The 24,814-nt window shown below is 46.5% G+C and overlaps 2 protein-coding genes across 2 annotated transcripts in view; one reads left to right on the top strand and one right to left on the bottom strand.

Annotated features, from left to right (window-relative positions):
* Hdc (histidine decarboxylase) overlaps positions 1-8,715 on the top strand; it is a 34,435-nt gene extending 25,720 nt beyond the window's left edge. Inside the window, exons 9-15 of the mRNA XM_032902599.1 lie at positions 15-158; positions 679-745; positions 1,914-2,076; positions 2,159-2,249; positions 5,031-5,129; positions 7,454-7,555; positions 7,693-8,715. Of these exons, the coding sequence (XP_032758490.1) occupies positions 15-158; positions 679-745; positions 1,914-2,076; positions 2,159-2,249; positions 5,031-5,129; positions 7,454-7,555; positions 7,693-8,412 (1,386 nt within the window). The 3' untranslated portion in view covers positions 8,413-8,715. The remainder of the gene's footprint in view (positions 1-14; positions 159-678; positions 746-1,913; positions 2,077-2,158; positions 2,250-5,030; positions 5,130-7,453; positions 7,556-7,692) is intronic.
* A 4,780-nt stretch (positions 8,716-13,495) lies between these two features.
* Slc27a2 (solute carrier family 27 member 2) overlaps positions 13,496-24,814 on the bottom strand; it is a 37,569-nt gene continuing 26,250 nt past the window's right edge. The window contains exons 6-10 of the mRNA XM_032904133.1: positions 23,989-24,079; positions 22,928-23,126; positions 20,248-20,345; positions 15,419-15,549; positions 13,496-13,987 (exon numbers count right to left, since the gene is read on the bottom strand). Of these exons, the coding sequence (XP_032760024.1) occupies positions 13,811-13,987; positions 15,419-15,549; positions 20,248-20,345; positions 22,928-23,126; positions 23,989-24,079 (696 nt within the window). The 3' untranslated portion in view covers positions 13,496-13,810. The remainder of the gene's footprint in view (positions 13,988-15,418; positions 15,550-20,247; positions 20,346-22,927; positions 23,127-23,988; positions 24,080-24,814) is intronic.

The following is a 24,814-nucleotide window of genomic DNA, read 5'->3' as shown; positions in this document are numbered from 1 at the left end:
CCTGGGCCCATTAGGCTCACTCTTCAGTGGAGAAGGCTGGCTTGATTTCCCTTGTGAAGATCAAATTTCTGCCTGTGGACGACAACTTCTCACTCCGAGGAGAAGCTCTCCAGAAAGCCATTGAGGAAGACAAGCAACAGGGCTTGGTGCCTGTGTTTGTAAGTCAGAATGCAGTTTAAGATCAGTGTGCTAGGACATGGGTGTTAGCAACCGAGGGACTTTGACAGAATCCTGGTAAGTGATGTGCTTCAAACAGAAGCAGAGAAAGCCTTAAATTTAGTGTTGTACAAACTATGAGGTGTCTGTCCTTCCTTCTTTACTTCTTTCCTTCCTTCCTTCTTCCTTTCTTTCTTTCTTTCTTTCTTTCTTTCTTTCTTTCTTTCTTTCTTTCTTTCTTTCTTTTCTGAGATTGGGTCTCTCTGTGAAGGCCTGAACTCACAGAGACCTATCTGCCTCTGCTCTTGAGTGCTGGGATTAAAGATGGGCACCACCATACCTAGTGAAACCTTCATTTTAAATGTACATGTGTATGGAATAGGTTGCTGTGTCAAGTAGATTTCTTAGTGCAAGTTGTGATAAGATACCCTGTTCTGGGTGAGGAGGCTCAGATGCAGGTGATATCAGGGGAAAAGTCTTTGTTCAGGCCCAGTGTGTCATGTGGATCTTCATTTTCCCTAGGTCTGTGCAACCTTAGGGACCACTGGAGTCTGTGCATTTGACAAGCTGTCAGAGCTGGGGCCCATCTGTGAGTATCTGTCCTTATTGGTTAGGAAGATAAGGGATAACATTTGAAATATTTGCTAGAACAAGAACCTGGAACCAGCTTCACGGAATTATTTCCTTTGGTCAGTTTGGTGGTGAGGGAAGAAGGGAAAATGCCAAAGGTCATGAGAGTCAGTCTCCAGCAGCACAGGTCATTGGGCTTTTCCTAATGGTGAGATAAAAGTCAGAAATTCTATATTTTGCATTATGCCAAAAACTCTGTATTTATTTTGCATTATGCACTCTGTTCTCCATTGCTGTAACAAATACCTTAGATGATGAAATTGTAGAGAGAAACACTTCATTTTGGCTCACAGTTTTGAAAGCTTCCAGTCCATAATCAATTGACCCTGTCACTTTTGGACCCCGAATGAGGCACCAATATGGGTGTATGCTGGAGCAAAACAAGTACCACATCACAAGCCAGGGAAGGAGAGAGGAGGAGAGATCAGGGTCCCACCACCAGTTAAAACTACACCCCAGTGACCTCCTGATATACTCTACCTTTTAAAGCCCCTCCTCCCCCAGTATGGCCGCCCTGTGGATCAAGCTTTTAACACATGAGCCTTTCGAGGACATAGAACAATCGAGGTACAGAAGACCCTCAAGTTTTCACATCCCCTCACTAGTGATGTTGCAATCTAGTCAGAGCAGGCTGTATTGAAAACAGAGTGAGTGACGCTCAGTGAAATATTTACTTCTGCTTCTGGAGAGAAAGGGGGCAGATCAAGGGAAGCCACAGGATGGATAAGACACCCATACGTAATTGCTTGATCCCCTGTGAGAAGCCCACCAAGGACAGACATCTCTCTAAGTGCTGTGTTAGATGCACTGATGTTGCTTTCTGGGCTTAGAGCAGTTGGATTTTGTGCTAGGACGTTCCAGGTTGAGGCCCAGGATGTAATGGTCCTCTGCCCGGTGAGAGAAGACCTACTATTAGGCGGCAACCATGCCTGCTTCAGTCTCACCTCCTTATGCAAACACCCTGTCACCTCCTCTCCATAACCCTTGCTGGCTCCTTTAGCAAAGTATGTCATCCTTTTCCAGATCCCTCTCTGCAGCCTGCCATGGCGTGGGATAGGTGAGCAATGCCTTTGGCTGGCAGTAGCTCTTTCATGTCTCCCTCTAGCAGGTGACTTTTGCTTTCCCAGGTGCCAGGGAGGGACTGTGGCTCCACGTCGATGCTGCTTATGCAGGAACAGCCTTTCTGTGCCCTGAGCTCCGGGGTTTCCTGAAGGGCATTGAGTACGCCGACTCCTTCACCTTTAACCCTTCCAAGTGGATGATGGTGCACTTTGACTGCACTGGGTTCTGGTGAGTTGAGCTCTCCACATGGGGAACTGCCTTGCTTCCTGAGAGAGACCTCAGCCACTAAGACCCATTTGAAAACCCACAGGGTCAAGGACAAGTACAAGCTACAGCAGACCTTCAGTGTGAACCCCATCTACCTCAGACATGCCAACTCTGGTGTAGCCACTGACTTCATGGTGAGTCTCCAGGAGTGGGAAGCCTCCTGGCTGCTAAGATAGGGACTGTGAACTGACCCCTGAGGTTTTTGCATGGTTTCTGCCTCCAGAAGCAGCACGCTATGAGTCCATCACACAGTTTTCCACTGGATACCCTTGATTTCAAGTTGTGCATAAGCACACAGAATGAAATCCAGAAAACGTAAAAGAAGAAAAATCCTAGAAAAATCACAATTCCTGAGTCTTTTTGGCTTGTTTTCTTCCCAGAAGTGTTCTGTCTGCCACAGGTAGACCAGCTAGCTCCTTTTACCATCTTTGGAGATCTATCTTTCAGCTGTCTGTCTGTCCATCCATCTGACTGTCTGTCCATCTGTCCGTCTCTATCAATCATCCATCTATCCATCCATCTGTCCATCCATCCGTCCATCCATCTCTATCATCCATCCATCCATCCATCCATCCATCCATCCATCCATCTGTCCACCTGTATGTCCATCCATCCATCTGTCCATCTGTCTGTCTGTTGCTTACTGTCTAGCAGGAGGGCGTGGATGATTTCCTCGGGTGAGAAAAAGGCTCTTAATTTAATTGCTTTCATAACACTCTCCTTGACCTGGGCCACGCAGGAGCTCTGTTTGGAGGCTGAGATGCTGACACCCTTTGCAAAGCTCTGGCTGCCTCCCGCCTTCCAGGCTATGCATCCCAACTCCCCAGGCTTAGGGTTTCAGCATGCACCGTGTCCTAGGAGAGCAGGTCCTTCATATTTGCTCTTCAGTTTGAAGATGACCTTTTAGGTGAGATTGGGATGTGCATAAGCGTGTCACGCATCACATGGCCATTTGGGAAACCATTGAAAGTCCCTGGGAACATAGCACTGACTTCATAGGGGCTCCTGAGGTTTCCATGGGACCACGCATGTCAATCACTTAGCACAGTGTTTGGGTGGTGATTGCACAACAAACAGTATGCACAAAATGCCAGAAACGTCTTCATTTAAGCTTCAGGGGCTTGCTATTGTGACGTGGCCAAAGCCAGACTGCATGTACTCTGCTCTCCTCTGAAGGGCCTCACTGGTCCTAGACAAGCAGCTTGGGCTCTGTCTAGGTTTTTCTCTCTGTAAACAGAGAAAGGAGCAGTTCTGCATTCTAATTCTGCTGTGAGAATCGAATGAATTAACACAGCAACACAAGGGCAGTGTAGCCTGGTAATCTTGGTGAAGAACTGGTTTGTTTTTCTCCCCGTACAACCAAAGTTCCTTTCCCTTTCATTTAGTTCTATACCACTGTGCCGTTGTTATCGCTCGATTAAGCGGAAGGTCATCCTGGGAAGGTAGTTTCTGGAGGTTTAGGATCGCTTAATTAAATGGACGATCGTCCTGTGAAGACAGTTTCTGGAGGTTTAGGAACGCTTTGGAGTTGCAGATAGTAAGCTTACAAACACTGCTGGGGATCAATCAGGGCCTCCTGCACACTAGGCAAGCTCTCTACCCACTGAGCCCTGCTGTGTCCTTAAATCTCTGTTGTTATGTTTGTGATTCTAGCATCCCCTGGGACCATGTCTTAAAGTAGACTCATGACTCAGTTAAACCCTTGTGTGCTCTGAGAGCCACTCATGATGTTTTGTAAGAAACTGCTGGATCTCTGGCAATGCCTTTCTCTGCTGCTTTGGGAGGCTTCTCATGGCTCTGCTGTGGAATCTAGTGGATCTGATTTCCAGACCTATGAAGGCACTTCTAGAACAATGAGGTTGCCCTTTGTATCATAATACCAAGGTCCCTGTAGCTGCTTCAAGCTCTTTTGTGCCCAAGGGGCTACAGTTTGAGTAGAAGCCTACCCCTGCTCCAAGAGGATCTGGGAGCATTGCAGTGTCCCAGGTGCTTAGCTTGGGGGAGGGAGCCTCTGGAATCAGGACTGGGGTCTCTGTTGTCAGCAAAGCTTCCCTCCACTGCATTCTATACCTCTCCAGAGGCAGAGAAAACACCAACAGCAGGGAGATCCATAAAGCCTTGAGGAGACACAGAGGATGCTAGGAGACATGTGCAGCTGAGGAAGTTGCATGCCGGTCTTTATGAGCTCAAACCGGTCCTGCTGAATGTCTTAGGACTGCTTAGGCTGCTTCAGAGGTTTTGTCCTTTCCTAAGGTTTTGCTGCCCTCTACTGGATGACAGTAGAAGTCCTGTGCTCCTTCCCTCCCCCCTTCCTCCCTCCTCCCCCTCCCCTCTCCTCCCTAGTCTTTCTAGGTAGACTTGGCTGTCTGGAACGCTACATGTAGACCAGGCTGGCCTTGAACTCAGTTTCTGCTGTTTCCCTTTCTGGGAAGCGCCTTTTGTTCTATGCTGTTGATGTGATAGTGAGGTAGCCCTGCCAAAGTCACACAGGGTAAGGAGTCAGGCAGAACTGAAGGGAAGCCCAGGTCTGCCAGCCTCCACTGTCTAAGCTTTTAGTCACCGTACTTTAAGCCACTACCCATGTTGAGAAGAACAGACATAGAATTTTTAATTTTTGCTAGTCAAGGAACTTGCCTCGAGTTTCTAGGCTGGGATGAAATACTTAAAATAGCAGTTTACACAAGGTCACTCTCCGTTCCAGGTCTCAGGCTTGGAGCCACTTGTCTCGCTCTATCTATCTGTGCAGCGCTGCCCAGATAAGCTGGTCTTGGTTTGCTCCTTAGCAACGGCTTTGGGAGTCAGGGCGACACCAGGGGATCCCAGGAGTGCTGGGCAAGCAACACATAATGCTAAGAGTGCCCTAGGGAGTGGGCACGTTGCTTCTAACCATGAGCTCCTGTGTTATTTGTTTCTAGCATTGGCAGATCCCCTTGAGCCGGCGCTTTCGCTCCATTAAGCTGTGGTTTGTGATTCGGTCCTTCGGGGTGAAGAATCTTCAAGCACATGTCAGACACGTACGTAGTGTGAGAGCCATGGGACTGAACCCATGATGCTTTGCGTTTTCATGGGAAGGAGGACTAGCCCGGGTTTCATAAATCTGCCCAGGGGATCCTTGGTGTCTGGCTCAGGTGGTAGGGAGCGCAGAGGGGCTTCTGATTGGTTATCTGGAGGAGCACTGAGCTCCTGTAACCCCAGCGGGCTGTCTGTGATTTGTGGTTCACACGGTTTATCTTCTAAACAGTCAACACTAAGCACAACGTCCTCTATGCTTCTGGTATCCCTTGCTCTACTGCTTCCCTGAGAATCTCACCTTTCCTACTGTGTTTGAGAACTGATTATTCAAAAGCCTAGTTTGCAGAAAGAGAAAGTGAAAGTAGGTCAAAGAGCAGTGTATGTGGTCAAAGTAGGGCCACGGCTATCTTTTCAAAAAGGAGTGGTTCCAGCTCGGCCAATGGTTGTTGTGGCTCCCAGGTGAATGGTATGTCAACACAGGCACACCCGCTCTTATCCCTTCTAGGTGGGGTCTGTAGTGAGCACACTGCCAGTATTGTGTCCTCCTCTCCCCTGGCCTCTGCTCTGTCTCATACACAGCTTGCTTCATAGGAGGGAAGAGAATAGGGCAGGAGGAGAACATCTTATTAACCAGGAGACCCACTTTCCACCATCCAAGCCTTGGGAGAATCATCCTCCTTTGGATTCTAGAAAGTGAGGATGCTGAAGAAGATGGGCTTTGAAGGGGCCACACCCGAGATGCCATAGTGGGACCTGTGAAGGGGACATGGAGAATATTGACAGGGCAGGTGGTGAAAATGGGCCTGGAAGAAAGGAGTTACAGGAGAGAATCATAATCAGGTTAGAAATGAGGTGTGAACTCATAAAGAGCTGGACAACAGTTAGTGTGCTTTTCCTAGACAAGGCCTGGACTTGCACACGCACAACTTCTTAGGGCTCAAGTGGGGACACAGCTCCATTTGGTACGTGGTTTGCTCCCCATGCACAAAGCCACTGTTGTAGCATTGCTTAAACTGCCCCTGGCAGTGCATGCTGGTAGTTCCACAGTGGGGAGGTAGAGGCAGAAGGATCAATGGTACAAGGTCATCCTTGGCTACATAGTAAGTTTGAGCCAGTCTCGGATACATGAGAGAAAGCCTTTCTCAAAAGGAAAAAAAAAAAAAAAAAAAAAAAAAAAAAGAAAAGGTTCATGAGGCAGTGGTGAGAGCTTGAATAGACTAGAGAGAGAAAGGGGAGCAGGTAGAGGTTGGTTCAAAGGGCACTGTCTCCTCACAGTCAAGCACAGCAGCTGAAGCTCTTGTCTTCTAAAACAGAACATCAGGTGGGAGTTCCAGCCCATAAAAAAAACACCTCACTTAGCAGGGGCTGGAGAGATGGCTCAGCTGTTAAGAGCACTAGTTGCTCTTCCAGAGGTCCTGAGTTCAATTCCCAGCAACCACATCTGTAATGGGATCCAATGCCCTCTTTTGGCATGCAGGTACACATGCAGACAGAGCACTAACATACATTAAATAGGTAGCTCTTTAAAAAAAGTCACTTAGCAAAGAGTGTGTGAGAGTCTCAGACTGGGATCCATGTGCCGTGTCTGTCACTTCCTTTCCTCCCCACCACACAGGTCTCATTATGTAGGTCTTGCTAGTCTGGAGCTCAGTATGGAGACCAGACTGGCCTTGAACACACCACACACACACACACACACACACACACACACACACACACACACACACACACACGTAATGTGACATTACCTATATTCAATATCGAGTGACTATTGCTATTTCCAGAACATTTCACCATTCCAAGAAGAAACTCTGAACCTATTAATTAGATACAAAGGGTTTTCCATGGCATAGGTGGTGGTGCTACATAAAATACAGGCTCCCCGTGAAGAGTCAGTAATAAGGAAGGACCTTTAAGCCATGGAGTGTGAGGGGCTCGGCTAGGTGTGGGAAGTCAGTAGATATGGCTCAGCCTCCTCTGCTTTCCTTTGGGCATGGAGTTTGGCCCTTGCTGGCTCCCTTGGCCGATGGGGAAGCCGAGAAGCCAGAGTGGGAGGCTGGTTGCTGAGTTAGAAAGCACCGGCTTTTGCATCCTGGGGCTAAGCTGAAAGGACTTTGAGACGCAGGGTCTCTGTGTGGGTATGATGTGACAGAAGATGAGACAGCAGGGTCTGCCAGCTTGACTGTAAGTGAGACAGGCAGGCAGCAGCCACACAGGTCTCAGGATCCGTCCGTGTCTCTGGTCTAAGGTTGTTGGACGGTGTCAAAGGGGATACAATTTGGCTTTGGCCTATTAACGACAGCTTTCTTTGTGTTTACAATTCCAGGGTACAGACATGGCTAAATACTTTGAATCTCTGGTCAGGAGCGACCCTGTTTTCGAAATTCCTGCTGAGAGGCACCTTGGTCTGGTGGTTTTTCGTCTGAAGGTAATGTGCTCCCTGAGAAGGATGCTTCTGTTCCAGAGTTGAGGGTTATGGAATCTCTCAGACCAGTAAATGCTGGGCCTCAGGGAGCGCTTACAAGCAGCACGATGTAGGGTTCAATTCTTTTGCTCTTCATCTAGGGTCCCAACTGTCTCACAGAAAGTGTGTTAAAGGAAATAGCCAAAACTGGCCAGGTCTTCCTCATCCCAGCCACTATCCAGGACAAGCTGATCATCCGTTTCACCGTGACGTCCCAGTTCACCACCAAGGATGACATCCTGAGAGATTGGAACCTCATCCGAGAGGCTGCTAACCTTGTCCTGAGCCAGCACTGCACTTCTCAGCCGAGCCCTCGGGCCAAGAATCTTATCCCACCGCCGGTGACCAGAGGCTCCAAAGACCTGACCAATGGGCTATCCCTGGAGTCTGTCAACGAGGGAGGAGATGACCCAGTACAGGTCCGGAAGATCTTCAGGCTGCCAGGAGACAGTCTGGAAACGACGCTGGATCCCTTTGATGATTGCTTCTCAGAAGAGGCCTCCGACACCACCAAGCACAAGCTGTCGTCCTTTCTGTTCAGTTACTTGTCGGTACAGAACAAGAAGAAGACAATGCGGTCCCTCAGCTGCAACAGTATGCCTATGAGTGCCCAGAAGTCACCTCCCCCAGACGCTTCCGTGAAGAATGGGGGCTTCTTCCGGGCCAGAATCTTTTCTGGGTTCCCAGAAGAAATGATGATGATGAAGAAAGGTGCCTTCAAAAAGCTGATCAAGTTCTACAGTGTTCCCAGCTTTCCTGAATGCAGCTCTCAGTGTGGTACCCTCCAGCTGCCCTGCTGCCCTCTGCAGGCCATGGTGTAGGTGACGGGAGTCTTCAATCAGAATGCAAGGGTGTGCTTCAGGGAGTTCAGGAACCCTTGAAATTGTGTGCAGTTTGTGTGCTTATTATGTATATGTGTGCATCTTGAGGGAAGTAAGCCCAGAATTTTGATCATAGCCTCACAGGGGGTTCACGACCCACAATAGATTGGAATTGGGCAGTTTAAGCTGCATGCTTCAGAGGGTTTCAGGGGCTTGTGTGACAGAAGGGGCTGAGAGGGTAGTGTCCTGTTAAGCTTGTAATGTAAAAAACAACCTAGAAATAAATTGTGCCTATATCTAAAATAAAGCATAGTCTGTCTTAATCGATAGCCAAAACATCAGGGCGAAGCAGGTAACGCATTGGATGTGCAATGCTTGCGTCCCGTCTTGCTTTTCAGAAGGCTGAAGATTAAAAAAAAAAAAAAAAAGGATTTATTTAATTTGTGTATAGGAGAACACTGTAGCTGTCTTCAGACACCAGAAGAGAGCATCGGATCCCCTTACAGATGGTTGTGAGCCACCATGTGGTTGCTGGGATTTGAACTCAGGACCTCTGGAAGAGCAGCCAGTGCTCTTAACCGCTGAGCCATCTCTCCAGCCCCTGAAGATCTTAATTCAATTCTGAGAAAGTAGAGTTGGAGAATCCCTTGGTAGCAGCAAGGAAAGTAGCTTGTTGTTTGAGACATGGGCTAACTATAGAGCCCTGGCTAGCTTGGAACTCACTCTGTAGACCAGGCTGGCCACAGACTCCCAAGTGCCAGAATTAAAGGTATGTGCCTCGTGTTGGTGCCAGGAGTTTGTATTTTTAAAGTCTCAGTTCTCAAGTAACACTGTAGTTTCCACTGTGCTCATGGAAGGCCTTGTGACCCCAGGCCAAGGTGCTCTCATTTATAAACTGCCTTGCCATGACCTATGCAGGCAGCTTAAAAACAAAACAAACAACAACAAAGATCACTGATTTCTGGGGCTGGATACACACTTGCAATGTGGAAGACTGGAGTTCAGTTCCCAGTACCCATGTCAGGAGGTTTACAACTGCCTGCAACTCAAGCGCCAGGGGACCAGAAACCTGTGACTTCCTCAGGCACATGAACTCACATCCACAGACACAGACGCACAGACACACAGAAAGACAGACAGACTGTCAGACAGACACACACACACACACAGAATGACAGATAATTAAAAATGAAATAAATCTTAAAAGAAGACTGATTCCTCCCTTTCATCCCCCCAAATACTGGGCTAGTTGTTATGGGGGTGGCCGTGGGCTTTGGGGGGGGGTCGTTAGATACTCCAGGTGATGCTAATACACAGCAATTTGGGAGAGCACTGTTAAACTCAGTAGATGCCAGCAGGGGCAACATGTCCCCAGGTGATTTCAAGGTGCAGGCAATTGGGCAGTACTGTGCTGAGCCATCCCTTCTCAGACTCGAGCCTGCGGGTGAAGCGGTGGGAGGCCTTGTTAAACGCACATTGCTGAGCCCATTCCCACAGCTTTTGTCTCTGGGTCTGCTGGGGTGGGAGGTGGGGCAAGGCCTTACATTGTGAAGCACCCAGGCGATGCTGCTGCTGTTAGTTCAGGAGTCCTGGTCTGTGGTGTCTGTGGAGTTCTCTCAGTGGCTGCTGAGTAAGGTCAGTGAGCTGTGTGACTTCCCCTCCCCCCACATCAGCTTCCCATCCCCCCTTCCTTCGGTCCTTCCAGTCCCCTCTCCCCCTCCTCTTTCCCTCAGATCCACTAGGTTGGATGAGGCAACCCAGTAGGAGGAAAAGGGTCCCAAGAGCAGTAAAAGAGTCAGAGACAGCCCTTGCTCCCATTGTTGAGAGTCCCAGAAGCACACTGAGTAACACGACCATAACATACCTGAAGAGGATGTAGCTCAGGTCCATGCAGGCTCCGTGATTACTGATTCAGCCTCTGTGAACCCCTATGGGTCCTGCTTAGTTGATTCTGTGGGTCACATTCTCCGTGGTGTCCTCTACCTCTCTGACTCCTACGATCCTTCCTCCCTGTCTTCTGAGAGTTCCCTGGCTCTGCCTAGTGTTTGCCTGTGGGTCTCTGCATCTGCTCCAGTCAGCTGCCAAGGAAGTCTCTCCAATGATGACTGGGCTGGGCGAGCTGTGTGACTTTTTAACAAAGAAGTTTGACCAGGTTCTCTAAAAGGGTTGCTTTCAGTTTTTCTATATCGAACTACACATGCATGTATCTGAGAGAAAAGCACAATTAAGAACAAGATATATCTTGACTCTGGGCCTTTCTTGGGTCTGCACTTTGAGGCCCTTAGATGTAAGAGCTGAGCCTCAGAGAGAGAGAACCCAGACCAAAGGATCCCAATTATGCTAAGTCAGCACAAAGGAGACCAGAACAGAATCATCAGCTGGAATCTGAATTTCTAACAAATTCTAATGTGAGGCTGTTTGTTTGTTTTTTTGCTTGTTTTTTTTTAAGATCAAGAGTGACATATGAAGACCACCACATATAGGTTATGATCTTGTAAAGTAAGAAAGATCAGTCTTTAAAACTGGTTATCTCTCACAGGTGATGGCTAACCCATGCAAACTCAGAGTCATTGCCTGCTGTCTTTACTCACACAGTGGAGCTGTTGTTCTGGACCTGAGTGGGGGATTCTGGGGGAAAGTGGGAGGCTGGAGAGGCTCATCTGGAAGGGGTCTGAGGACATTGGCTCTTTTTTTTTTTTCTTCTTTTCCGGAGCTGAGGACCGAACCCAGGGACTTGAGCTTGCTAGGCAAGCGCTCGGACTCTTAATTTCTCCTGGATAATCTAAATCTAAAGTATGGGTCAAGGGCTCAGTGCCCACCAGGCTGTAGTTGCAGGAGTTCTAATGTTCTGTCCAATGGAATAGGTGATATACACTATCACCTGAAAAGATGCCCTCGGCGACAGAGTGACATCGTTGCTTTGACAGGATTTTATAACATGACATTCTCAAAAAATAGTCTTGGGCTAAAAGTCTCCCTGGTGGCTCAATCAAGCAAGGGCAGAATTTTGTAATTCCCAGGTAATGACAAGTAGGAATAACCATTCCAAATTATTGGGAAAATGTACAAGGATGTAGTATTTCCATTCTCACTGGAAGTCCTGGAGTCCCTATGCACGTTAACTCTCAGGAAATGTGAATTACTAGACATAATAGTGCTGTGAGTCTCAAGACATCTTAGAAGTCACTGTTTGAGTGGAGGGAAGGGCTGGAGAGACGGCTCAGCCACTCAAAGCACTTCACTTGACACAAGCTTCAAGCCATTAGAGACAAAGGAGCCTCAGTTGAGGAAATCCAGCTGCAAGACATTTTCTCAGATAGTGATCAAGGGGGGAGACCCAGCCTATTGTAGGTGGTGCCACCCTAGACAGGTGTCCTGGGTTTATAAGAAAGCATCCTGAGCAAGCCATGGGGACCAAGCTAATAAGTAGCACCCTTCCATGGCCTGTTTTTTGTTTTTTGTTTTTTTTAAAGACTTATTTTATTCTATTTATGTGAGTACACTCTTGCTATCTTCAGACACACCAGAAGAGGGCACCAAATCCCATTACAGATGGTCCTGAGACACTATGTGGTTGCTGGGAATTGAACTCAGAACCTCTGGAAGAGCACCCAGTGCTCTTAACCACTGAGCCATTTCTCCAGCCCCCATGGCCTGTTTGAATTCCTGTCCTGACTACTTTAGATGACCAACGGCAGTATGGAAGTGTAAGCTGAATAAACCCTTTTCTTGGTCATGGCTTGCTTGGTCATGGTGTTTTGTTGCAGTAGTAGAAATCCTAAGACGGAAGCTAAGGCAGGAGGGTGATGACATTAAGGATGACTGGGCTACTCAAATTCAGCCTGTATTCTGTTTTCTGAATAACTTAGAAGAGTTTGTCAGAATCAGGTCAGAATTTCTGTATGACCATCGGAGTAGTGGCTGTCCCCATGGATGCCACTCACACGATGAAGCTTCCTTCTCTTTAGCCTCTGTAGTGGGTTGGCCTAACACAGCTTGTATTCTAATGCTAATTGGGCTAATTAGAGTCAGACTCTAAGTGACCCAGCTTGGGGTTGGAGAGGAGAAGAGAGGAGAGTGCAGGAGGAGAAAGGAAAAGCCACTGTGGGTTAGGAGTCAAGAGAATATGGCTCTGAGGGCTGCACAGTTAGAGTTAAGAGTAGCCCAGATGAAACATAGTACTAACTCGGGATTATCAATAGGAAACTAGGTTCTAATAGTATAGAGGGCAGGAATCTGCCCAAATCTTGTGTTGTTTAAGGCTTATCGTAAATATAAAGGCCGTGTGTGTCTTTCATCTGGGAACTTAAATATGAGGGGTGGAAAACTCAGGCCAGGATTTAATACACTCTACAACAGCTTTTGCATGAATCCTGAGGGCAAATGTTCTTGTAACCCTTGAAGTAGCTGAGAAAGAAATACAGAGCATTGTTTCAGTGTAGAATTAGAGTACATCAGACTTGGCTATCTGTGGTGGTTTGAATAAGAATGACAGTCACCCCTCTCCGTGGTCTCAGACATTTGAATACTTGGTCCCCGACTGGTTTGGGAAGGATTAAGAGGTGTGGCCTTGTTGCAGGAGGTGTGTCACTCACTGGGAGTGGCCTTTGAGATATCAAAAGCCCACCCCGCTCCTAAATAGCTCTCTCTGCTTCATGCTTATAGATGGGAAGTGAGCTCTCAGCCACTGCTCCAGCACCATGCCCACTTGGCCTGCTGCCATGCTCCCACCACAATGGTTATGGGCTCTAACCCTCTGGAACCGTGAGCCCTCAAATTAAACATTTTCTAAGTTGTCTGGGTTATGGTGTTTTGTTACAGCCATAGGAAAGTAACTAAGGCATTTAAGGGCTAAGCTGACATCCCTAGCTATGGTTAATGTCTGCAGCAGGGCCAGGACGATCACAGGAAGGGAAGGTGGCCCTTGCTCTGGAGCCTGAGTCCCACTGTGTTGTCTATTGATGGCCCACCCTCCCTCTTCTTTGGCACTCTTCACCAAGACGAGTAGGATCCCCGTGGCTGACGATGCTATCTGTTTTGGGGTAACTTAGAATAGAGAGAGAACACAAGAGACAGTGACGTCTCATAGGGTAGTGTTTACATAGTTTATTATGTCTTTAAAAAAATAAGGCCCTCTCTCCAAGAAGCTAAGTTTGCAAGGACAAATGGCAGGTGCACATTGAAAAATAAGTGTCTCTAAATCTTTTTACTTGCAAACGTTCTGGTGTAATTAATAAAAAACAAACAAACAAACAAACAATTGTCCTTTAAATGAATAATTTCCTAAGAAAAATCACACCTATAACCTTCAATCAAGTTAAAGTTGGATTACACATGTGAAGGGGCTATGCTAGGTCTATTGTGTTTCTTTCTGGAAGTGTTAGGAGCCAGGCAACATTCAGAGCTTCAGAGTCTTATCAATTATGGCATTATAAATGTCCTCAGTCATGGGCACGTATGTTTTTTCTGCGTCATCCATGAAATACAAGGTATCTTTGATGACTGAGGGATTAAAGCCCTCTTCCATCAGGGTCACTTTGCGGTGTTTAAAAGTCCCAGTGATCTCAATGGTATCCTGAAAAAGAACACACAGTCTCCATGTTAGTTGTGATTTGCAGGAAGTTAGGGTGCAGGGCGATGGTGGGGGTTGGCTGCACGCTAGCTCCCTTTCTTCCTGTGAGAGCTGATGAGTGTGCATCCACACTTCCCGTTTGCAGACGCTCCACACTGGGGCCTCTGTGAGGGATTTGTTTTATTTCCTTAGAGCAGCAGTTTCTCAAGGGAGTTGAGACCCCTTTGGGGGTCAAATGATCCTTTCACAAGGGTCACATATCAGACACCCTGCATATCAGATATTTATATTATGATTCACAGCAGTAGCAACACTACGGCTATGAAGTAGCAATGGAATAATTTTATGGTCGGGGTCACCACAATATTGAGGAACTTATAGGGTCCCAGACTTAGGAAGGTTGAGAATCACTGCTTTAGAGCCTCAGACCCCCATGTGGAATGAAGAGCTGCCAACAGCGTGCAGACTGAGCACAGGAGCACTGGCAGGGCTTCAGGTGGGACATCCTGGCCGTGATGGAAGGAGGAGAGGGGTCGTTTATACACAAGGAGTTCTGCTTTCCCGGTCTGTCATCTGTTAGGCTAAAGACTCCCTTCGATGTTATCAGACAGGTCTGAATATATTTCACGTTTCTGTCTTTACCATCTGTGTGCAAAGCAAATGTCAGCCCTTAATGAGCATCAACAGGAGTAGCCTGACACACCCAACACTTCTTGGGACCCTAAGACTTCGTCACGCCTTCAGTTACATAACCACAGGGCTCAAAGTCCTCAAAGAGAGGATCGAACCAATTCCATTGACTGTTTGATAGTTCCGAGTTTCTGATGATGCGCAATTAAAATTTCCCTTATAGAGACTCCCCTTGGGCTGGAGAGATGGCTCAGCGTAAGAGCACTGGCTGCCCTTCCAGAGGTCCTGAGTTCAATCAATTCCCAGCAACCACATGGTGGCTCACAACCATCTGTAATGAGATCTGATACCCTCTTCTGGCCTGCAGGGGTACATGCAGACAGAGAACGCATACATTAAATCAATCAATCAATCAATCAATCAATCAATCAATCAATCAATCTTAAGCAAGGTCCTGGGTGTTCTCCTTAGCACAGAAAACAAGAAAAGTTAACCAAGAACAGGAGGGCTAGATAATTTCGATTTGAAGTGTCTTGGACAGCTCGCCAAACATTGACTTTAGTAGGTGTTTGCTAAGGCTACAGGTGAATAAATTGGCCTCTCATTACAGGGAGGAAAAGATTGCAACAGGTTTCTGTTTGCTCTATTTCTGGCATTTTCCTGTCTTTACTGAACCACGGCACTTCTTCCTGAACTGTTCTGGGAGTATGGTAACAAGTGAATGTGGCCACCACGGATGATGGGGGGAACTTCTCTAAGAAAGCCCCTGGGAGAGACTTGAACTTGGAAAGTTAGTTTCCTCACTTGTATCCTCAGAAACCGAGGCCTCGCGTAACTGGGCAGGTACTCCGAGATGTGCTGAAAGAGTTTCTTTCCATTGAACTCGTAGTTTTCTTTCATCTTGATCGAGGCCATCCCGATCCGACCTTCATGACCTGGGAACACAGTGAGAAGCCATTAGCTGGTGACCTCATTCATGAGGCTCTGCCGGGTCAAAGAACTAAGGACCTCGGTAACAACGAACATTAGGTTTCTTTTGAATAGTTCCAATTTTGAGTGTATGTCCACGTTATTCTACGGTGAATACTACTAGGAATATTAACTAATAAGTAATAAACCTAATAATAGATCTACATCGACTCTTTAATATTTGCCATGGCCTATACTCAGAATATTCTCATTTAATCACAGCAACAACCTTACAAAGAGGTGCAGGCGTTCATTAGAAGGATAAAGAAAATTGGGATTTAAAAGCATTCAAGGTCATACAGCAGGACCAGGCAGTGTCTGAGACCGATGCCGGCAGGTAGGCTTCGATTCCTTAGCTTGCGGCTGTCGTTATCCTTAGTGACCTATACAAAGCTATCTGCGTAGGATACAGACTGTTTGCAAAAAGTCCTCAGTCCACTGCCGCGAATAACTGAGCTGGGTTTGATCACAATGTTGGGCACAAACACTGCCTTTGAGAGTTAGTCGGTCCAAGCTCCTAACGTTAGGCTTTCTCGCTCTGCGCTTCAGAGGATGAAGACCGGTGCGCGGATGAGGGAGCTGCTGTGTGTCCTTCCGCTCATGCCCAGTACTCTCCAGGGAATGTACACCACAGAGAAAACTGATCTGCGGCAGGACTGTTAGTGAAGGTGATTAGAACAATTACTATTGTTTGCTGGTGAGGACAGTGGTAATTAGGTATTAACATATTTTCTACCTGATCCAGCAGACCCAGTGGGAGTCCGGGTCCACTTCCCTGAACTACTTAGCTGTAATCAGATAGGAAGAAGGAGCCGTCCTTGGTCACCTGGGCCCCAGCGTTTGAAATCTCTCCCATGGTGATTGTATGTTTACCCAAGAAACAAAAGGACATAAAAATAATTCCTCCTCACTCATTTTCCCTCTGACCTGCAAGAGGAAGGCAGGGTGCCTGACCCTTTTCTTAAGGAGTTCTTCATACCTGTCTTAGGAACCTCAAATATCCCCAGTGAGCTGCTCTTACAGCAGAAATAACCTGCCCGGACTGGCTTTTACTCCACGCTCTGACAGTGGCAATGCCTGCCTAACAGTCCCACTGTTAGGACCCAGGCACTGACTCTTACAGTTGTCTTTGACTAATTCAGAGCCAGGAAGAAGGTTCAGGTTATAAAGTTCAGTCCTGATCCGTTCTTGGATGCTGTACTGGCTACCATGGCAGCCACGGCCCACATACGGTTACTAAAACTAAATCAATTACAATTAAGTGAGAGGAAAAACTTCAGATGTTCAGTTGTCCCACCTATATTTTAAGTACTCAGCAGCCACGCTGCGACTGGTGGCTACTACCCTAGATATTTTCATCGCCACAGAAAGTTTTATCGAGAACCGGAAGTTCTGGAGAGTGTTTAGATGGTGCCTGTCTGACACCTCCATGCTAGGTCCCAAAACTAGAAGTTCTCCCCTGGTGTAAAGGTGACCCGTGAGGCTCGCGGTCCCTGCTGGTGCATGGGCACCTGAATCGGGAGGGCCCGCTGCATTTCCAGGGTTAGGTTAGCTGTCTATTGTGGCTAGAATCCCTGATGGCAGCCAGAACGACACTGAGAATTGAAGCTGGGCAGGGCTTGAGTTCATCTCTAACCTGTCTTTCAGGCTTCTCAGATGGACGGGGGGGAGCATCCCTTTATATACCTAGCTGGTGGCCAGAGACTCTGGAAATGAGCCCATTTATGGTTGGCCCCTCTGGCTAGGGGGTTTCCAGGCTACCACACTCTTCTTGAGCATTTCAGACTGTGTCAGTTACGTTACGGAGCAACCCTGCGCACAGCTGCTCCTCGCTCTACAGGACTGCCCAGGAGAACTCTGACACCCTTTTTTTCCCCCTTGTTCTACAAAGTGACTGTCGATCCTAGCTCACAGGCTCACTTGGAAGATTCTGGATCCCAAGTTCTAGAAGTTCTGATGCATTAGCTCTGGGATTTACAATTTTTCCAGGTGACTGTGAGATTGGCTACATTTTGACTTGGATTAAGTGTCCATGCTAGCCTGGAACTCACTACATAGATTGGGCTGACCTTGAACTGACTTACACTTTAGTCCTACTGAGTGCTGAGATCACAGCTGTGCACCATCATGCCCGCATTTTAAAAACTGTGTGAAATATGAAGTTCATCATTTTCACACGTCAGTGGTGTTTAGTATAATCACAGTGCTGTCCGACGATCATATATCATAGGACATTTTCATGGTGTCTAAATCCGTATGCTGTATGTAGGGAACTGGGAATGCACACTGGGCAAGGACTCTGCCACTGAGCCACACCCCTAGACTAGTGTTTTTAAGAGTCCTTAGAGCATCAGTTCTTAGCCTGTGGGTGTTGACCTCTTGGGGGTATTGAAAAAAACCCTTCATGGGGGTCTCATATCAGGCAGATGTCCTACATATCAGATATTTGCATCATGATTCATAACAGAAGCAAAAATTAGTTATGAGGTAGCAATGAAATAATTTTATGGTTTGGGGTCACCACAACACGAAGAACTGCATTAAAGGGCTACAGCATTAGGAAGGTTGTGAACCGAGGTGCTAGAGGGGTTTAGAAGTACAGCTTTCCGGGTCCACCCATTCAGCAGGTCTAGCTGGGTCTGACATTTCAGTTTCAGCAAGTTCTTGGGTATGGTGACTTTGCCTGTCTGAGACTCTGCTTTGAGGAATACCGGGCTTTCAATCCACGTTCCAGATTTTCTCATATCAGGCATAACTTAAGAAAAGTTTTAAGACTTTAGCACTTAGAATCATACCTGCTGCTATAAGAGCTATAAGAGCCTAGGGTGTCTTGGTGGTTGAGACCATGACTTGGACACTTGTGTAATTGTAGCATTTTTCTCCAGACAAACTGAGGAACATTCCGTACCCTGTCAAGACTCTGTGACCTGAGATGTGGCTATGCTTCCCATCCATCACATCATTGTCATTAGATCCTAGGGACACAGGTAGGAAAGATACCCAGCCTGCAGCTGGTGGGAATGTAAATCAGTCCAGCTACTATGGAAACCCATACTACGGAAACTAAAAGCAGATCTAACGTGTGACTCAGCTATCCAGTCCTGGAATTTACCCTGAGGACTCCAACTCATCACAGGGACATCTGCACATCAGTGAGATTACAGCACAGTCCACAGCAGTTAAGTTAGGGAAACAACCCAAATGAATAAGAAAATGTGGTGTATGTACACAATGGGATAGTTTCCAACCACAATGAAGACCGAAGTTAGGTTGTTTGCAGAAAGATGAAGAAAACTGGAGATAATTATGCTAAGTGAATTAATTGAGTTTCAAAAGGGCAACTATCATGTATTTTCTCTCATTTGTGGCTCCTGGGTTTTATAGATATGTACTAAACCATGCATGCATATATAAGAATTTTTATAAAAATAAATAGCAGATGTAGCAAGGCACACAATTTAAAATAGTTTCAGGAAGTTCCTGAAACTTACCAGATTCACTAGGCTGTGCCCTGCCAGAGTAAGCAAAAAAGACTGCCAAGAGTCCCTCTTAGACAAGCCAAACTGCAAAGAAGACTCTCAGACCAGACTTGGAAGAAGCAGACACCAGTAGAATTGCCCAGAAGAGGCACCTGGAGAGGAGACTCTCCAACCTGTTGAGCTGCCTGCAGACTATGCAGTGTGATCTAAGTTCGCAGCTCTGTGAGCTGTCACCCGTGCTGGGGTGGGCTTTGGTGATGCAGCTGTCTTTGAGTAATTTCTGCTCCTTTTAGTAATCCATCACCCATATTCCTGTAAGTAACTCCAATAAAACTCACTGGTTCACTGAATGGGACTTCGGTGGCCTCTTCACTTGGTCTGTCACTGGTTCCCTATGTGGGGTGAGTACACGCACATGTTGTGTTTCCTCAGGAAAAGTTTGCTCACACAACCTATGACACTGCTGATGTGCAGGAAAAGGGTGGTTTGATTTCCACTTTGAGTAAAGGGTGAGATTCCCCGAAACTCAGCTTTTGAGACAGTTATTGCCTGATACTTTATGTGGGCATTGACTTGAGGAATTGAATCCTCTTTAATATCTACAATTAAAATGACTAATACTCATGACAACCCTAGTATGGTGTGATAAATATATTTGATATTTATGAAACTAAAGTAAATTAATTCTGACGATTTCAACGGCAAGGCCAGTGCTATCCCTAATTTGAGTGACTCATCAAACAGCCAATCAAAGAAGCCAGGCTTCTTCCCACTCTGCTGGTGGAGTCAGAGCTGTGAACGCCTCAGTTGATTCTGAAACTCGAGGTCTGGTCTGGTGTTAGGAACCTGCTCTACAAGAAGAGGCTGAACAAAGTTTGCCTCTTTTCTTTCTAGAGACTGTACGTGTTTCTACTTCAGAGGCAATACAACACTTTGCAGCCCCTAAGCTTTCTAGGTAAGCCAAACAGAGACCTCCAAACTGGGAGACTTTCCTTGCCAGAGAGCCCTAAATTAAGGAGCAGCTGAAGCACAGAGGCCAACAACAGATGCATGGCAATGGTGCACAGAGCAGAGAGGAACTTTCTAACCCCCAGTGGTCGGCGTCACTTCATTGTCTAGGCAGCAGGAGTAGGCAAGACAAACTTTGGGCTGCTCTTATGACTCTGTTCAGTGTCTTCTACATACCTGGCACGGGCACACCGTAAACATTCACTTCTTCAACAAAATCTACCAGTCCCACAATGTCAGCGACTTCCGTGGTAGCTACGTTCTCTCCTTTCCACCTGGGAGAAAAGGCAGAGTTAGCTGAGGCCACACTTGCTTTTTGGCCAGTTTCTTTCTGATCTCAGTGAGGTGTCTGGTCTTCCCATTCTGACTCTTAAAACCCTCAACTCACTTGTAGCATTCTGTCGGAAGCAGGAAGGTATAGACCTAGACAGTAAAACGTGGGATCTCAATCTTGTCACATGAAACGTGAAATTCAGACCTGGCTAAGAAAGTCACTGTCAGAAACAAACCTCAACTTCTTTTTGCTTTGTGCAGGCCTTTCACAGTTCTTCTTTAATGTCTAATTTAATTCAGTGAGTGAATGGCTATTTAGCAGAATTTCGTGGTTATATTTCAAGTTCTCTCAATAACAAAGCTTTTAGTTAAAAGAAAAGAAATTACACTTTTATTCACATAGAGATTGTAATGTTAAGGCCTAGCCAGGTGTTATTTTTCATTTAACTAAAAATTAGAGGGTTTATGAAAATACCCTTTAGATCTTTCAAAAGTATTCGTGTGTCTGTGTGTGATTCTGTACGTGCACATACATAGTCATGCATGCATGTGTGAATGTTTTATAATGTGTGCATAGAGGCCAGAGGAAAACCTTGAGTGTTTGTCCTCAGGCACTGTCTACTCTTTAAAAACCAACGAGATCTCGCACTAGCATGAAACTCAACAAGTTGGTGAGGGTGACTGACAGACTGGGTCCTCGGGGCGGGTCTGTTTCTGCCTCTCCAGGGTTAGATTACAAACATGGGCCATCAAACCCAGCTTTTAAAAATGTGAGATCTGGGGACTGAACTTTGGTCCTTGTGCTTGCAAGGCAAAAACTGTATTGGCCATCCCCTCAGCTTCCTGAAGCAATCTCTCAGTGAAGGTGGCATTACATTCCCTGGACCAGAGCATTTTAGGGCTCGGTAAGCACCGAAGATCATTCAGACTTTCAGGAAAAGGGTGAAAACATGATTAACTTATGGCCTTTTTCCCCCCAACAAAATCTGTTGCTTCTGTTAGCCAATTTAAAAAGAAATTGTGATACCAGTGGCCAGGGCCATGGTGAGTCTGGGGGCATGGTTCTCGTTTAACCTTGAGCTTTCGACCTTAGACAGCCAAGTTTCATGCTTTCTTGATTCAATCACTCAAGGGTAGTGACCTGTGTCAGACACTAGGCCCCTCCTGCGGCATTCCTTTCTCAGGGAATCCACACAAGAAGGAAGCCTCTGCCAAGAGCTGGGGGACTGAGCGGGATATGGTTAGAAACTCAGGTCACCACATGAAGCTCAAGAAGAAGGAAGACCAAAGTGTGGATGCTTCAGTCCTTCTTAGAAGGGGAAACAAAATAATCATGGAGGAAATACAGGGACAAAGTGTGGAGCAGAGACTGAAGGAAAGGCCATCCAGAGACTGCCCCCAACCTGGGGATCCATCCCATATACAGACACCAAACCCAGACACTATGGTGGATGCCAAGAAGTGCTTGCTGACAGGAGCCTGGTATGGCTGTCTCCTGAGAGGCTCTGCCAGAGGCTGACCAATACAGATGTGAATGCTCAAAGTCAACCATCTGTTTGAGCACAGGGACCACAACCCCATAGGAAGAACAACGATATCAACCAACCAGACGCTCCAAAGCTCCTAGGGACTAAACCACTAACCAAAGAGTACACTGGAGGGACCCATGGGCTTCCACTGCTTATATAGCAGAGGATTGCCTTATCTGACATCAATGGGAGAAGAGGTCCTTGGTCCTGTGGCGGGGAGGCGGGAGTGAGTGAGCAGGTCAGGAAGCACCCTCATAGAAGCAGGGGAAGGCAGGATAGGGTGTTTGCAGAAGGGAAACTGGAAAAGGGGACAACATTTCAAATGTAAATAAAGAAAATATCCAATAAAAAAAAAAGAGAAACTCAGGTCACCATGTACTAAAATGACTTCCAAACTTCCATATGCTAGCCTGAGGGTTTTGTGGGAAACAGATTGGAGAAGGAGGACAGAAGGGAGTGGGATAAAGGCTCTGGACCTCTCACCTCTTCAACCTGATCAACATCACATCAATTTGCACTTGTTTTAATCTAAAAGCAAAAGGCTGTCTGATTAGAAATTTGTGAAATTCCAGGCTATCCTGAGTGTCCACTAAATATGAAGGAGACAGAAGGGCAGGTTGGGGGGCTGGAGAGATGGCTCAGTGGTTAAGAGCACTGGCTGCTCTTCCAAAGGTCCTGAGTTCAATTCCCAGCAACCACATGGTGACTCACAGCCATCTGTAATGGGATCTGATGCCCTCTTCTGGTGTGTCTGAAGACAGCTATGGTGTACTCATATACATAAAATAAATAAATAAATCTTAAAAAAAAGAGCATTTGGGTGGACTTCAGGCTCCAGAAACAAGAAAGGGATGCCTGCCTTTATTTTGATTTGTGCTGTGGAGAGAGACACTTTGTATCCTCTCCTTATTCTTTGGGAATATAGGAGGCCCAAATGTCACACAAAAGACAGGAAAAACTGAAGCATCTTGGGAAAGTGGCATCTGATTCTGACTTAGGAATAGAGCAAAGTGCGTGGGTGTTTGCTTTGGGTTCAGTAATTCAGAGGAACCGACCGGAAGGTGTCTCCAACTCTGTCGTGAAAATAGACGAAATTTTCACGGTCGATCATCAGGAGATCGCCACTGTTGAAGTAGAGGTCTCCTTTCTTAAAAACATCTCTGAGCTTTTTCTTCTCTGTCTGGGTCTTTCCTCCAGCATAGCCAAAAAATGGTGTGAGCTCTGTGATTTTGCAAATCAAGAGTCCAACCTCACCTGAGACAGAAGAGAGCATATTATTTTTAGTGTCAAGAGATTAAACACATTTTATCACCATTTTGTCTTAACGTTGATGGCTTATTGAGGGCCCACTGGGCAATAAGTTGGCCGTAGGCAGTGTTATTTCTTGCTCTCTTGGATATATATGAAGCGTCTCCCATATGCTTGTGTGTTTGACCTTGACCCCCAGCTACTGATACTAATTTAGAAGGCTGTGGACCCTTTCTGAAGTAGAGCCTCACTGCCGGGTTCCACTTCCCCTCTGTGCTCTGCTTTCCCACAGCAACGTGACCGACTTATAGCCCTGTCATTTCACCTTCACCAGCATGAAGGACTGTGTCTTTTCAACCGTGAACCAGGACAAGTCCTCCCTCCCCCGTCATGCTTCCTGTTGGGTGTTTGACCACCGCAGTAAGAAAAGAAGCTCACGCAGACATGCCTGTGTGCATGCGTCTCACAGACACTCATATCAAACCTTATTCTGCACGGTGGTCATCAGTTTAATTATTGCTAATCTTTTACTCAACTATGACTTCTACACATGACCACCTAACTAGGCAAATGCATAGTGGGTAAAAGCATAAAGATGAGATCCGTCTAAAGCCTTGTAGCCATAGCTGTCTAGACCTTTCCTCAAAGTACCTTACAGGCAAGGTGTTCGACTGATTTAAAAGTATAATTCTTTATTAAGGTAAGCCGGCTCCTTCTGTGATTTATACAGTTTTGAGAGTACTTGAATAATCATCCTTTTCCTGCTATTTTTAATAAAATTTACTAGGTGGCAATACTATGTTAGTCCTTGAATGTTGCTTAACCAGGATAATTTTGTGCACAGTTAATTTCGCAGAGTCCACAGTACCTTTGGGGACTTTGATGCAATATCCATTTGCATCACGGACGGGCTCATCCTTCTCCACGTCATACTTGATCAGCTCGTGCCTTACAACTTTCTATCGAAGTAAAGAATATCAACTGAGTTTTGCAGTTTTGGCATGTTTGCTTTGTCACAAAAAGCACAGAAAGGACAGACATCACACATACCTGCAGTGCACAGCACGCGTGGGATTTTGCGTCTGTAATTACCACCCAGATCCACCACCCAGATCCACCACCCAGATCCAGATCCAGAACATTTTCTTTTTTTTTTTTTTTTCCGGAGCTGAGGACTGAACCCAGGGCCTTGCGTTTACTAGGCAAGTGCTCTACCACTGAGCTAAACCCCCAACCCTGTAATGTATATAAGTACACTGTAGCTATCTTCAGACACCAGAAGAGGGCCATTACAGGTGATTGTGAGCCACCATGTGGTTGCTGGGATTTGAACTCAGGACCCCTGGAAGAGCAGTCAGTGCTCTTAACCACTGAGCCATCTCTCCAGCCCCCAGAACATTTTCAATTCACTGAGCAAGTTGCTTTCTTCTGCCCTCTTCAGTATGGTTAACCACCATTTTCACTTTTTTTTTTTTAAACCACCGATTAATTTAAAACCTAGTAAGGAAGTGTGTGCCTGTGTGTCTTATTTTAGTTACTATGTCTGTGGACATCGGCACCTGTTGCTGCTCCTCTGGGTGCTGCTGCTGTGGAGAGTGCTAGAGGCAGAGCCAGACCTTGCACAAGCTATGCAGACGTCCAACCGTTGGGCTTTAGCTCTAGCCTTACTAGCCCATTTTTTAACTGATATTCAA

The sequence above is a fragment of the Rattus rattus genome, chromosome 5 (assembly GCF_011064425.1).
Source record: "Rattus rattus isolate New Zealand chromosome 5, Rrattus_CSIRO_v1, whole genome shotgun sequence".
In the NCBI taxonomy this organism is placed as follows: Eukaryota; Metazoa; Chordata; class Mammalia; order Rodentia; family Muridae; genus Rattus; species Rattus rattus.
The sequence above is the reverse complement of the archived record's forward strand: the minus strand, read 5'-3'. Positions and strand labels throughout refer to the sequence as shown.